This window comes from Macaca nemestrina, chromosome 18 (assembly GCF_043159975.1).
Source record: "Macaca nemestrina isolate mMacNem1 chromosome 18, mMacNem.hap1, whole genome shotgun sequence".
Taxonomy (NCBI): Eukaryota; Metazoa; Chordata; class Mammalia; order Primates; family Cercopithecidae; genus Macaca; species Macaca nemestrina.
In genome coordinates, this window is record NC_092142.1 from 10,897,149 (window position 1) to 10,912,089 (window position 14,941).

The window sequence follows — 14,941 nt, forward strand, 5'->3', positions numbered from 1 at the left end:
GCACAATGCTTGTACCATTACAGCTATGCAAATATTTGGTGAATGAATGAATGAATGAGAGGCTGATTTCCTGAATTGAAGAAATACGAAATTGAGTGTTCTGGGATGATCACCATCCCCCAGCCACATGGAAAAAAAAAAATCCAATCTAGAAACACAAAGAAGGCAGACAGTAGTCTCTGAAGATTTTAGTTTGCAAACCCTGTGTGACAGTAAGGAAATGAGTGTTCTCAAGATACAAAGATAGCTTTTGCTACCTTTGGCATTCCTTAGATAGAAGTTAGAGGGATCTCTTTCTCTCTCTCCTTCTCTCTCTGTCTGAATTTTTCAGTTTTCAGCAGAGTATGCAGTAGAAAATAGTCTCATTCCATCATGACCTCATCCTTTAAAGCAGAGGTCTTTATTAAATACAAATGAAATGAAAGAACACAATCTAGTAACAATGAACAGGAAGGCTGAAAAAAAAGAACAGGATCAGTCATTTGTGGGGATCCCTGAGAAGTGAAAAAATTGGGCTACTTGTTCAAATACGAAGAACTTTAAAGCTGAGCGCAGTGGCTCCCACTGGCAATTCCAATGCTTTGGGGAGCCAAGGTGGGAGGATCACATGAGCCCAGGAGTTCAAAGCCAGCATAGGCAACATAGTGAGACCACCCCCCGCCATAAAAGAATGAATGAATGGATGGATGGATGAACGAATACATAAATTTTAGGAGCATTCTTCTCCATGACTATGAAATATTTATTTCTTGTAAGAATGTTCTACTTGATGCCAGACACAGTGAGTGGCTCACATCTGCAATCCCAGCACTTTGGGAGGCCAAGGCAGGAGGATCGCTTGAGGCCAGGAGTTCTAGACCAGCATAGGCAACATAGCGAGACTTTGTCTCTACAAGAGATATATATAAAATAATTTAAAATGGCACGAGCAGATCATTCTCCCAAGCATGGGGGCCTTGGATGCATGGAACTGTGTGCAACTACACAGGTTGCAGGGCTGCAAAGCTGGCTCCATTAAAGAAGCAGAGGGAGACTGTCCAGTGATAAATTGTCCATTTATCAATTGCTCACTGTAAAAACCATACATTATTATCTTGATGAGAAATCGACTGACCCCCTGCCCCTCAAAACGGCAGCATTCTCCCCTAGAGGTCATCATCGTTGGGAACATTAGAGTCTTGCTCTGGGCAATCTGGTTTTAAACTTTATTTTCCATGTACAGTTTCAGATTATACAAAACATAGAAAATAGACTATTTTAAAGGTACATTAAGTAGGAAGTTCCTAACTACCCTAAAATCACAAACCAAGATTCCAAATGAACCTCTAGGCCTTGCCCTAACATTTCCCCAACACCACAAAATTGGCCAACTTGCTCTATTGTAAGTAACCTTTTAACTATTAGCGAGTTTAGTAATATCCCGTAAGGCAGATTTTAAACTATGATACAGCTTCTATCTAGGCCACTGTGTTTAGTGTGTTTACAAACAGGCTTGGAGTTCTCGGTTTCTTCATCATCAGTGAACACAGAGCATCCTAGAGCACCAGCCTGTTCATGAGGGGTGTGCACAAAAGCACGCAAACTATAGCAGAGTGTGTGGGAGTGAGGAGGTCTGATGTTCCTGTATTCAGGTATATGTATACACATTCACACAGACCAACAAGTCAAGCATTCTCCAAACTCATTTGAACAGAGACCCAAAATAATTTTAATGCAAATAACAAAATGAGTTAGTCTCCATCACATCGCCCCTCAATGAAAGAATTACAGTACTTTATAAAAATGTCATAAAATGCGCAAACTACGGTTCCTTCAAATACAGTTGATGCTATCTTTGGTCCTAATATTTGCTTCTTGGATGTCGACTAATTTTGTTGTTGTTATTGTTCTTGAATAACTGGTAATAAGCACCAAGTGGCGGCAGATTCTACCTACAGGTGAGAAGCTTGGATGTTTTCTCCCTGATGTTGTCATTTCTTTCCAACTTCCCAAATCCGTGTCACACAGCAGGGAAGAGGCATCTCTCATGTCTCAAAAAACCTTAATGGCACAGGTGGGTGTGGGCACTGAATGTTGTACAGTAGTGGCAACCAGCCAGGAAAATCCACAGGGTCATTTCAGACTGCATTCAATTGACACAGATACTCACGTAGCCCTGACGTTTCTTGTGAAGGGAATTCACGTATTGCTTGGAGGGGGTTGATCTCTGGTTCTAAGGTGTTTTGTTGCCAGTGTGACTACCAGAAAATTATAGATGGCTGGGCACAGTGGCTCACGCCTGTAATCCCAGCACTTTGGAAGGCTGAGACGGTGGATCACCTGAGGTCGGGAGTTCAAGACCAGCCTGACCAACACGGAGAAACCCCATCTCTACTAAAAATACAAAAATTAGCTGGGCGTGGTGGCGTGCGCCTGTAATCCCAGCTACTCAGGAGGCTGAGGCAGGAGAATCACTTGAACCCAGGAGGCAGAGGTTGCAGTGAGCCAAGATGGTGCCATTGCACCACTCGAGCCTAGGCAACAAGAGCGAAATTCAGCGGAAAAAAAAAAAAAAAGAAGAAAATTATAGGAAAGCCACCAAGGTAGAAAGTTTCAAGGGAACTTAAGATTCAACTTCCTCTATGAGCCTGGGTAGCATCCTGTTAATCCTAGGGGTGTAAACCACATTCTTGCCCACGATATGATCAGTGATAGTATCTCATGGAGGCAGGAGGTGACATTTGTCCTGTCTCTGGCCCCAGGCCACCCCGTACTGCATTGGCGGCTTCTCCATAGGGAGGGGGTCGTATCTCAGAGTCCAAACTTCATGAGGGCAGGGGAGATATCTGAATTTGCTCACCCCTGTATTTTCAGAGCCTCACACAGTGCCTGGAACATGATAAACATTTAATACTATCTGTCAAAAACAAATGAATGAAAGAGTAGATGCAAAGAGCCAATCTTGCATTGAAGAGATATCCATGGTGGCCCTAAAACTACTCAAGCCAGACGTGTCTTCAGCTCCACTGGAACTGAGCTGGTGGCAAATCATCACTCCACTCAGCAGAAGGTCAAGTGCACAAGTATTTAAATAGCACAAGGTCCCACACCCCCTCCCAGGACAGCCCCCAGCATCCTGCTCCAACTTAAGCAGAAAAAAACAATGAGGTGCAAACAGCTTCTCTCCTGGGATGGTTCCTGGGTGGCCTGCATTGCCACAAGGCACATCAGGCTTTGATCCTGAAGGACGAGCCCCTAAAAGCCCTATTTCTCACCACAGTCTTAAAATCACCTTCAAAACATTCACCCAGACCCGCTGAATCAGCCTGTCCCAAGTGGCATGGGAACCCCTAAAGCTTGAAAACTCTGGCTCTATGGGACCCTCTCACCACATTTACTGTTGGGACCATGGGCCTCTCCACAGACATGTTTTCTGGGTGTTACAGACAGGTACTGTCCAATAAATGTCATCTGCACGAACTGAATGGAGCTATATTTAGACTGATCCAAATGCCTAAATGCCTCCAGGAGCATTTAAAAATAGGCACGCATAAAGCAGATTCCCTCCCATGTCACAGGTCTCGATTTTGAATTATTTTATTTTATATGTATTTTTTGAGACAGTCTCAGACTGTCGCCTGGGTTGGAGTGCAGCGGTGCAATCTCGGCTCACTGCAACCTCCACCTCCCGGGTTCAAGTGATTCTCCTTGCCTCAACCTCCCAAGTAGCTGGTATTACAGGCGCCTGCCACCATGCCTGGCTAATTTTGTTGTATTTTTAGTAGAGACAGGGTTTCACTATGTTGGCCAGGCTAGTCTTAAACTCCTGACTTCGTGATCCACCTGCCTCAGCCTTCCAAAGTGCTGGGATTACAGGCGTGAGCCACTGCACCCAGATGATTTTGAATTCTTAGTGGCGTTCTTTGCAGCCTCCATCACAGTGTGTAATTAGTTTCTTTTTTTGAGATGGAGTCTCGCTCTGTTGCCTAGGCTGGAGTGCAGTGGCACAATCTTGGCTCACTGCAACCTCTGCCTCCTGGTTCAAGTGATTCTCCTGCCTCCGCCTCCTGATAGCTGGGATTACAGGTGCGAATCACCATGCCCAGCTCATTTTTGTATTTTTAGTAGAGACGGGGTTTCACCATTTTGGCCAGGCTGGTCTCGAACTCCTGACCTCAGGTGATCTACCCGCCTTGGCCTCCCAAAGTACTGGGATTACAACGGTGAGCCACTGCACATAGCCAGTTTTTCTAATTAAGTTTTAATCTATCTTCTCCACTAGGCCATGAGCCCTAAGAGGACATTGTTTTGAGAGGGTATCCCCTGTGCCTGGCACACGCATGCAAGTCATGATTTATGTTGATGAATGAATGAATGAATGAATGAATGAATGAATGAATGAATGGTGGGTGGGTCCTCTGAGGCTCTAGAAATAGGGGTGAGAGGCCAGCCAGGTGTAGCATAAAGGGCTGGACAAGAAGGGAGAGGCCTTCTGGGATAGGATAGGAAGGAGGCTGCACCCCACTCCCTGAAGGTGTCTATGAGTTCACATGGCCCAGGAATGGGGTTTGGGGGCCCTAGATGTAGACAGCTGTGGCAATGGAGGCCAAGGTTTTGGCCTGCTGTGGGGGTTACATTCACCTCCCCATCTCCACATGATGACATCCTAGCATTTTTGAGGCAGTTCTGCTCACCTGGCCCAGGGACTATGGTCCCCAACTCCAACGCATCTGAAGCGTTGCCCAGGGAGCGTGTTAGAAATGCAGATTCCCCAGCCCCATCCCTTGAAGACTCCGATTCTGTGGATCTGGGGTGAGGGGGGTGCGCTGCAGGTCTTGCCTGAAGGTGAGTCTAAATCTGGCACACAGGTGAAGGATCACCATTCCTAAGGCAAGCAGGTGACACTGTTGGCAAATTGAGGTGAGACTTTTTCTGACCTGCCCCTATGCCAGAGGGTTGTTTGAGCTCTGGTTTGGATACAGACGGAATGCCAGGGGCTACACCTGCTTCTCACTTGGAACTCGGCCTAAACCTCTCAGGAAGCTGTCATTCTTCTATACCGCACTTCACCCTCTTCCACCCACCACTAGCAGAGAGATTCGGGCGGGGCTTGGGCCGGCTGAAACCTATAGGAAGCGCATCTCCAGAGACCCGGCTTTCCCAGGCTCTCGTCTCCTCCCATCACAGCCCCACAGTTAAGAAATGTCCGGTCGAGCGCTTTTGGATTTGAGCATTGCTGGATTTTTGCTTGTGTCTTGCTGAGACTTTTGAGTGGGCAGGAGTTCTGAATACCAGCCTTCATAGTCTATTCTCTGATCTCAAGAATGCAAAAACTCTTCTCTCTTTTGGATTTTTTTTCTTTTTTCTTTTTTTTTTTTTCTTTTTGGCTTTTAAAGGAAACAATACGTTTGCTAGAAAAACCTCAAAAAAATAATGATTATATACAAAATGGTTATCTGAATGTGGATTCTGTACGGCAGTGAAAGCAACCCAGCTCCGGGCTCTATTTGCGCTTCCTCAGTATCAGGTACATCATGCCGCTGACGAAGGTGCAGGCGAACGCCACCCACGCCAGGATGTAGGAGTAGCCGTAGCTGCCGCCTTTGGTCATGTAATAGAATTGCATGTTTTTCTCGTGAATATCTTCACGCCTGTCTGTATAAATGGAGGCCGCAATCATGACACACAGACCTGTCAGGAAGAAAGGTGAATTTTGAATAAATCATGGACCACAGCGCACCCTGGGTACAAACTTCAGCTTTTACTCTTTGTTTATTATTATTTTGTTGAAGAGACAGGATTTTGTCATGTCACCCAGGCTGGTCTTGAACTCCTGAGTTCAAGCAATCCGCCTGCCTTGGCCTCTCAAAGTGCTGGGATTACAGACGTGAGCCACCGCGGCCAGCCTTAAGCTCTTGTTATTAACAGGTATTTATTTTAGTCTATTGGAAAAATTACAACTGATGTTTTGTGGAAGGATATTGTCACCTACCCTGTAGCTATTTTGCTTCCCATTCTTGCTAACTAAACCCAGTTTTGTTTGGGCAGCCACATCACCAACCCAGAGCGTGAACAGATGTGTCCCGTAGACAGGAAGCAGTTTAGGTTTTCTGTGGGCCATAGTCACACAAGTCCGCCACAGTTGCATGACAACACCCATAGAAGATACAAAAATGAATGATAATGGTGGTGTTACAATAAAATTTTATTTACAAAAACACATGGCAGGCCAGATTTGACCTATGAGCCATAGTTTGCCAGGCCTTCTTCTTGGCAATCTGGTTCCTGTTTACTTGTTACAGTCGATGGGTCAGTATGTGTACCAGTCCTGACCACAGAAAACCTTCACTGAAAAATATGACTACCTGGGCCAGGCACTGTGACTCACTCCTGTAATCCCAGCACTTTGCAAGGCCAAGGCAGGTGGATCACCTGAGGTCAGGAGTTCGAGACCAGCCTGGCCAACACGGTGAAACCTCGTCTCTACTAAAAATACAAAAAATTAGCCAGGCGTAGTGGCAGGCGCCTGTAATCTCAGCTACTAGGGAGGCTGAGGCAGGAGAATCGCTTGAATTCAGGAGGTGGAGGTTGCAGTGAGCCAAGATCGCGCCATTGCACTCCAGCCTGGATAACAAGAGCTAAAACTTCCTCTCAAAAAAAAAAAAAGAAAAAAAAGAAAAATGCAACAGCCTGAAAAGAGAGAGATGAGGGAGGAGAAAGCTTTTTTAAGTTGCTCCACTTTCTCTTGCTGACTGCTTTAGATATTGTAGGGGCAGGATGAAATGTCTGGAGTTGCAACAGCCTTTTTGGAGCCATGAAAAGGTCAACACCAACACTAAAAATGACAGAATAGAAGGATGGAATGAATGAGTGGAAGTGCTTGACGCTGACGCTGCCAAATCAGCTCTAGAGCCTTTTCTACCTCCAGAGTACTTTTTACGTAAAAATAGTAACTATCTTTGCGACTGAAGACACAGTTAATTGATTTCCTCTTACATAAGGCCAAAAGCACCCTAACTGTAATACTTGTGGTCCTTGGCCGGGTGTGGTGGATCATGCCTGTAATCCCAGCACTTTGGGAGGTTAAGGCGGGCCGATCACTTGAGCCCAGGAGTTCAAGACCAGCCTGGCGAACAGAGCAAAACCTCATCTCTACTAAAAATACAAAAATTAGCTCAGTGTGTTGGTGTACACCTTGTAGTCCCAGCTACTCAGGAGGCTGAGGCACGAGAATCGCCTGAACCCGGGAGGCAGAGGTTGCAGAGAGCCAAGGTCACACCACTGCACTCCAGCTTGGGTGACAGAGCAAAATCCTATCTCAAAAAATAAAAAAAGAAATACTTGCTGTCCCAATACTTACAGACATTAGAGCTAAGATGAGGTTAAGTGCTGTGGTTTTCCTTGGGGGACCTATCCCCCTCCTGGCCAGGCAGTTTTGGTGGGACTGTCCTTCAAGATGCCTAGATAGTCTCTAGCCCGGGGCCAAGCACGCAATCTCTGCCAATCAGACTCTCACTCCTGGAAACCTGAATCTAAACAGTGACCCTGTTAGGCTTCCTTGATTCTGACGGCATCTCCCTGAAGCCGCTGCCTGTCAGTGGCTGGTGCCTGGATCTTCTTTCCAAGACCTGGATTTTCAGCTTTTCCTTTGATTCTTGCAAGCTACCCCCAGAATCCCATCTCTCACATGAGTAAGGGTATCTGCCGCTTGCGTCTGCCTGATATGGCATCTAAACACTCTGCAGTTTGAAGCAGAACAGGGAGGGCCAGGTCTTTGGACCAGAAAATGGCCAAAGAAATTGGGGAGAAGGGGATGCTATGGAAGGAAAATAGGAAGACGTGTGAGTTTCATATTAAAAATATGGGGGAATTTTCATATATATGAAAATTTATATATAAAATTCCTAAATATATACATTAGGGTAATCAGTTTTGACTAAGTGGCTTTACAGATCAACAGACAAACAGAGACAATAACGGAACATAAACTTCAGAAGCTGGGCGCAGTGGCTCATGGTCGGAATCCCGGCATTTGGATAGGCTGACACTGGCGGACTGCCAGACCAGCCTGGGCAACAAGGTGAAACTCCATCTCTATGAGAAGTATAGAAATTAGCCAGGCATAATGGCGCATGTCTGTAGTCCCGGCTATTCGGGAGGCTGAGGTGGGAGCATTGCCTGAGCCATGGAGGCTGAGGCTACAGTGAGCCATGATCACACCACCGTACTTCAGCCTGGGCAACAGAGTAACCACCCAAGCCCCCCCACCCCAAGTTGAATGACGGGATTCAATTGCCTTTAATGGGGTCGGGGAGGGTGGGGGTCCACGCCTCTAACTGGCAGATACAGAGACAGTAAAGGAGGGGGAACAGACACCTCCTCACTACCTCGCCTTGGGTCCTTGGGAAGGTCGCATTCCCCCTTTAGGCCTCATTTGTTCTGGCTCATTGCTCTCCAACGCTTGGCTCAGGGACAGGAGTACAAGTCCCCAGGTTCTAACCCAGCAGATTCTGATTCAAGAGGGCAGGCTGGAGCCTTGGGAGTCTGCACTTTAGAAAGGTCCCTGGAAGGATTGGGGTGGATTTGGGGGGTTCTCAAGATCAAGTGACCATCTGGAGTCTTTTGCACTTGAAAACACTTCCATTCTCTGCCTAGAAGGCATGGTATCTGGCTATCCAGTGAAAGTGCCCCAAGGGGAGGGGACGCTGAGTGTGACCAACCACCCTACTTTGCCCTGGCCTGGGGTTTCCTAGGATGTGGAACTTTCAGTGTTTTTATTTTATGTTGTATTTTATTTTATTTTATAATTTTTTCAAGACAGAGTCTCACTCTGTCCCTCAGGCTGGAGTGCAGTGGTGCTATGGTTTGGCTGGGCTGGTCCCCACCCAAATCTGACCTTGAATTGTAATAATCCCCACGTGTCAAGGGCGGGGCCGGTGGAGGTCACTGAATCAAGGGGGCGGTTCCCCCATACTGTTCTCGTGGTAGTAAGTCTTGCGAGATATGATGGTTTTACAAATGGGAGTTCCCCCGCACACGCTCTCTTTCCCGCCGCCATGTAAGCCCTTTTGTTCTCCCTTGTCTTCCACTATGACTGTGAGGCCTTCCCAGCCATGTGGAACTGTAAGTCCATTAAGTCTCTTTCCTTTACAGATTACCCAGTCTCAGGTATGTCTTTATTTATTTATTTATTTTTGTTTGTTTGGTTTTTTTTTTTTTTGAGACGGAGTCTCGCTCTGTCACCCAGGCTGGAGTGCAGTGGCCGGATCTCAGCTCACTGCAAGCTCTGCCTCCCGGGTTTACGCCATTCTCCTGCCTCAGCCTCCCTAGTAGCTGGGACTACAGGTGCCCGCCACCTCACCCGGCTAGTTTTTTGTATTTTTTAGTAGAGACGGGGTTTCACCGTGTTAGCCAGGATGGTCTCTCGATCTCCTGACCTCGTGATCCGCCCGTCTCGGCCTCCCAAAGTGCTGGGATTACAGGCTTGAGCCACCGCGCCCGGCCAGGTATGTCTTTATTAGCAGCGTGAGAATGGACTAATACAAGTGGTACAGCACCCCACAGCTCACGGCAGCCTTCACCTCTCAGGCCCAAATGATCTCCCACTCCAGCCTCCCGAGTAGCTGGGACTATAGGTGTGCTCCGCCATGCTTGGCTAATTTTTTTTTTTTTTTTTTTGTATAGATGAGGTCTCACTATGTTGCCCAGGCTGTTCTTGAACTCCTGGGCTCAAGCAATCCTCCTGCATGGGCCTCCCAAAGTGTTCCTGCACCTGGTCAGGACTTTTAGTTTTAAAACAGAGGATGGTCCCAGGCAAACTAGAACAAGTTGTCACTGCACTGATGACACGTTTCAGGGTCATCCTGAGGGTATGGCAGGTTTGGACTTGAACCTAGCTGGGGAGGTGGAGGGCTGGAAGGAGGTGGTAGTTAGGGTGATTAGGTCCAGGCAGCCTAAGCTGGCTCTGACACCCGGATTTCTTGCCTTCATCAAGCCACTCGTTAACTCCTGACCGGAAAGCACCCTAGAAGGGACTTCCGCATTTTGTCATCAGAAAGCTTTAAATCGTCACTGAGAAGCGACAAACGATCATGACGTGGCTTCTGACTTCTGATCTGACTTCAGCCTTGCTAAAATTCCTAAGTAGAAAAAAAATGCTCTGAGACCTCTGCTTCCTCCAAGTTTCTCCAGGACTGAGGCTGTGCCTTGTTCATCTCTTGAGCCCCTGCAGCCAGCACAGGCCTGGCGCAATGTGGGCACATCTGTCACCCACCAGCCTTGAAACTTGTTGATGGCTTCCCACCAGCTTAGAACAAACACCCCAAACCCTTTCTATGGCCTGCAAGAATCCATGGAGCATGGCCCTGCCTGCCCTGCTGGCTCATTTCCCACTGCACTCCAGCCCCACTGGGCAGCTCTCTGTCCCTCCCATCGCAGGGCTTCCATCATGCTGTTCCCTCTACCCAGGACACTGTTCCCTCCTCTCCGTACTGAGACAGAACACTGTCAACAGCAACTCCTACTCACCCTCCAGATCCTCTGGCTTCATGTCTCCAGGACGCCTTCCCTGGACTCCCAACTCAATCCAAACTCCCGACTATAAAATGTCCCACTGTGGTACAGCATGTGTGCGCGCACACACACACACACACACACACACACACACATGCACACAGCACCGCACGGCTGCCAATTTCTCCTTTCCAAATCCTCCCTCCTCCTGGCTTCCCTCCTGGCGGCTGGGAAGGGAGTGCTTATTCCAGGAAGCCACTTGTTAGGGAAGCCCGTCGATTTACTTACATGCCATTAGCTGGATGATGGAGGTCAGGACAAACCTCTCTCCCTGCTTCAGGCGGAAGAGCTGGAGCACGAAGATGAAGAAGGCGATGCAGCAGAGAATGGTGGAGAGGATCATCGTGGCCTGGATCGCCTGCAGCGTGGAGTACTCTGCGGGAAAAGGGTGGGGGCGCAGGACTGAGGACATTGGCCAGCCGGCACTGCGGGGTGCACGGTAACTGCGGCAGCTCCAGAGTAGGGGTGACAGGAGGCAAACAGGCAGGGGTTCAGGCTGTCGTCTACACGGTCCGAGCACAAGGGCAGCCAAGGAGTCTTCCAGACCCCCTGCCCTTCACCTCCAGTGTCCATTTGACCGGACAATCCTCAGCACCCTTATCTGGAAGACGAGGCAAGAACCACTTGCTCTGCATTCTTCCCGGTCTGGGTCACAGCTCCCAAATGCTTGGCTCATGAACAGGGGATTCTTTTGAAGTACAAATCCCACGTTCCAACGTGGTAGATTCTGATTCAACAAGTCAGGATGGGGCCTTGGGGGTCTACATTTTAGAGAGGGATTCTTGTGGACTCGGGGCTCACGGGACCGTGACCTTGTGAAGTGCTCTGTGGACCCCATAGTAGCCTGCAGGTATCGGAGGCTGATCTTCACAGTCACTACTTACAAGGAGAAGGAGAGCTCCTTTCTTTTCAGGTCAGCCTTAACAGAGACTGGGGTGTCAAGGTTTGGGGCTCAGTACAGAGAAGTTTCAGTGGAGAAGGGAGGTCTAGGGTGGAGGGTGTCACATGCGGGCAGGTCACAGTGAAGCTATGCGTAGAAAGCTATGTGGCGTAAGGAAGGCGTCCTGCACGTGGGTTACAGCCACCTTCGTGGGCCTCAGTTTCCTCACCTGTAAAATGGGGATACATTTTTTTTTTTTGAGACAGGGTCTCACTCTGACATCCAGGCTGGAGTGCAGTGGCACAACCATAGCTCACTGCAGCCTTGAACTCTTGGGCTCAAGTGATCCTCCTGCCTCAGTCTCCTGTGTAGCTGGGACTATAGGCATGTCTGGCTAATTTTTAAAAAAGTTTTGTAGGGATGGAGTCTCACTATGTTGCTCACGCTGGTCTTGAACTCTAAAATGGGGATACTAATAGCTCCTCCCTCATCGGGCTGGGAAGGGAGAGTAAACTCGTCTACGTAAGGGCGTTTAGAGGGTGCAGGCAAGGTGGGAGTCCTGTATAAGAGCTGAATGCTGAATGTTAACCACCAGGATGAGGCCAAAAGATAAGGTGAGGGGACAGTGTCCATGCTGCACAGCAAACCTAAGGCACACCTTCCTTTTCTCTTTTTTTTCCTAAAATTTTGCAGTTTTGCCCAAAAACTCACTAGAGTGAACATAATTTTTAAGTACTTAACGAAACGTCTAGAGCTGTGGATTTAATCCATTCTGGCTACACATCATGGTTACTTGGAGAGCATCTAGCCTCTCCCCCAATTCCTCACGGGGAGCAAAAGAAGTCAGACCGGCTCCCCCTCTATGACACACACCACATGACCCCGTTCCTACGAGGCCCAGGAACAGGTGGAAGTGAGTTCCAGTGACAGAAGTCAGAAGTGGTTGCCTTCAGGGCAGAAAGTGGTGGCAACTGTGTGGACGGGGGCCCGAGGAACTTTCTGGAGAGCTGGGAATGTTCTCTGTCTTCTTTTGGATGGTGGTTACATGGGTGTTTATACAATTGTCAAAACCCACCAAACTGAGCCCTTAAGAAGCCTGCACCTTGTTTGTAAATTATAACTCCATTAAAAAACAAAAACAAAAACGAAAAACCCAGCAGGCTCTACTGAGATGAAATAAATCAGAATGTCGGGCATTGAGACCAGGCATGAGGGCTTCATAAAGCCACCGAGGGAATTCCAGTGTGGGGCCCAAGTGGTGACCCTCTGGCTTAGAGCAGCACTTCCCAAATCTGCCCAATCCCAGGGATCACCTGGGATTGTTTATTAAAAATGCAGATTCTTAGGCCTCTCCCCCTGGAGATTCTGCTACCATTGCCCTGGAGTGGGCACCAGGAATTTGAATTTTCAGCAACAAGTGACCCACGATGGGGCAAATGGGGAAAACATGCCTTTGGGGGAAAGGATGAATTCATGTTCCTAGAACAGGGTTTCTCAAAGCTGGGAGGGGGTGCAGGATGTGCCCACAAGGCAGCCCCTAAGATGAGTGCATGTGGAACCCAATGAGGACGGGAAACAACGAAAATTCACTGAATGAGAGGGATGCTTACTTTGCTCAGTTTAAATTCCTCTAAGGGCCGGGCGCGGTGACTCAGCCTGTAATCCCAGCACTTTGGGAGGCAGAGGCGGGTGGATCACCTGAGGTCAGGAGTTTGAGACCAGCCTGTCCAACATGGCAAAACCCTGTCTCTATTAAAAATACAAAAATTAGCTGGGCGTGGTGGCACACACCTGTAATCCCAGCTACTCGGGAGATGGAGGTAGGAGGATGGCTTGAACCCAGAAGGCGGGGGCTGCAGCGAGCCGAGATTGCACCACTGCATTCCAACCTGGGTGACAGAGCAAGACTGTGTCTCTAAAAAATAAATAAATAAAAATAAATAAATAGATTTCTCTAAGGACCTCAAGAAGGAGTTCTTCACCAGCTGCTTTTGCGCTGTAAAAACACCCACTAATATCTGGGTGTTTGGGGTTGTGTTTTAACATGAAAAGGGCCAGAAACAGGCTCAGAGGCCTCAGGAGGGAAGTGTGTCTGGCCAGACTTTCATAACATCACCGGGCTTCCGATCTAGTATTTTCGGAAAGCTTCTCTTCTTTTATGGCAAGTGAGACTAGTTTATCACTTCTCTTTAACATAGACTTATGGTTTGGGAGGCCGAAGCGGGTGAAGCGGGAGAAGCGCTTCAGCTCAGGAGTTCAAGACCAGCATGGGCAACATGGTGAAACCCTGTTTCTACAGAAAATACAAAAATTAGCCAGGTGTGGTGGCACACACTCGTGTACTGGGGAGGCTGAGGTGGGAGGATCACTGGAACGTGGGGGGCAGAGGTTACAGTGAGCCGTAATTGCACCACTGCACTCCAGCCAGGGTGAGAGAGCGAGACCCTGATTCAAAAAATAAAATAAAATAGATTTATGGGCGAGTGCAGTGGCTCATGCCTATAAATCCCAGCACTTTGGGAGGCCAAGGTGGGAGGATCACTCGAAGCCAGGCATGAAAAACCAGCCTGGGCAACATAGCAAGACCCTGCCTCTACTAAATAAATAAATACAGTAGATTTATGTACAGAAAAGTGGGCTACTTTAAAAGTAAACTTTTTAAAGTAAAAAAAAAATTGGCAAACTTCAGGAGAGGGACAGAGAGTGAATATTTTCGGTTTTGTGAACCATATGGTCTCTTGTCAAATGTTCTTTTTGTTTTTAGGGGTGTGTGTGTGCGTGTGTGTGTGTGCGTGTGTAAACAACTTTTAAAAATGTAAAAACTGTTCTTAGCTCCCAGGCCAAACAAAAACAGGCCTTGGACTGCATTTGGCCAGTGGTTCGCCAACCCGTTTTAAAGAAAACTAAGTGAATAATCCCACGTGGAGGATGCGGAAAAACAGCCACAGTGCACAGCAAGCCCTCCCAGCTGGCCTTGCACACTGGCGACAGCTGGCGCTTGCAGAGCACAGGGAAGGAGGGCTGTTCCCAGGGCCAGAGGTTAGAGTGACAGAATAACAGATGAGATGGAAGGGAGCACCGATGGTGTTCCGAGGTTAAGGGCACCGGCTTTAGAGTTGGTCACATCGAGACTGGAATCCTGCCGCCATCATTCGCTCCTGGCTATGTGGCCTTGGGTAACTTAACTGCTCTGTGCCTCAGTTTCCCCATCTTAAAATGGGGCCTATGGTCCCTGCCTGATGGGGCTATGAGATCACCTATGTAAAGGACTGAGACCCATGCCTCACAGTTAAGTAAGTGGTGCCTTCTACTGGTATTTTTGCTGCTTTTATGATGAATGTGGATATTGTGATTGAGTATGGTGAGAATCTGGGACCCAGGGAGTACACTCCTTTGCTCCCTAACAGGATTGTCAGATTTGGCAAACAAACCAAAACAAACACAAAGGCAGGATGCCCAGTAAATGAATATCCAATAGACAACTAACAATTTTTAGGCGAGGCATGGTGG

The 14,941-nt window shown here is 48.0% G+C and overlaps 1 protein-coding gene across 2 annotated transcripts in view; it reads right to left on the reverse strand.

The window, feature by feature from the left end:
* Positions 1-1,191: 1,191 nt before the first annotated feature.
* Positions 1,192-14,941, reverse strand: part of LOC105467782 (epithelial membrane protein 2) — a 53,246-nt gene continuing 39,496 nt past the window's right edge. For both annotated transcript variants that reach the window (XM_011717494.2, XM_011717495.3), the window contains exons 4-5: positions 10,780-10,926; positions 1,192-5,670 (exon numbers count right to left, since the gene is read on the reverse strand). In XM_011717494.2, the coding sequence (XP_011715796.2) occupies positions 5,483-5,670; positions 10,780-10,926 (335 nt within the window). In that variant the 3' untranslated portion in view covers positions 1,192-5,482. The remainder of the gene's footprint in view (positions 5,671-10,779; positions 10,927-14,941) is intronic.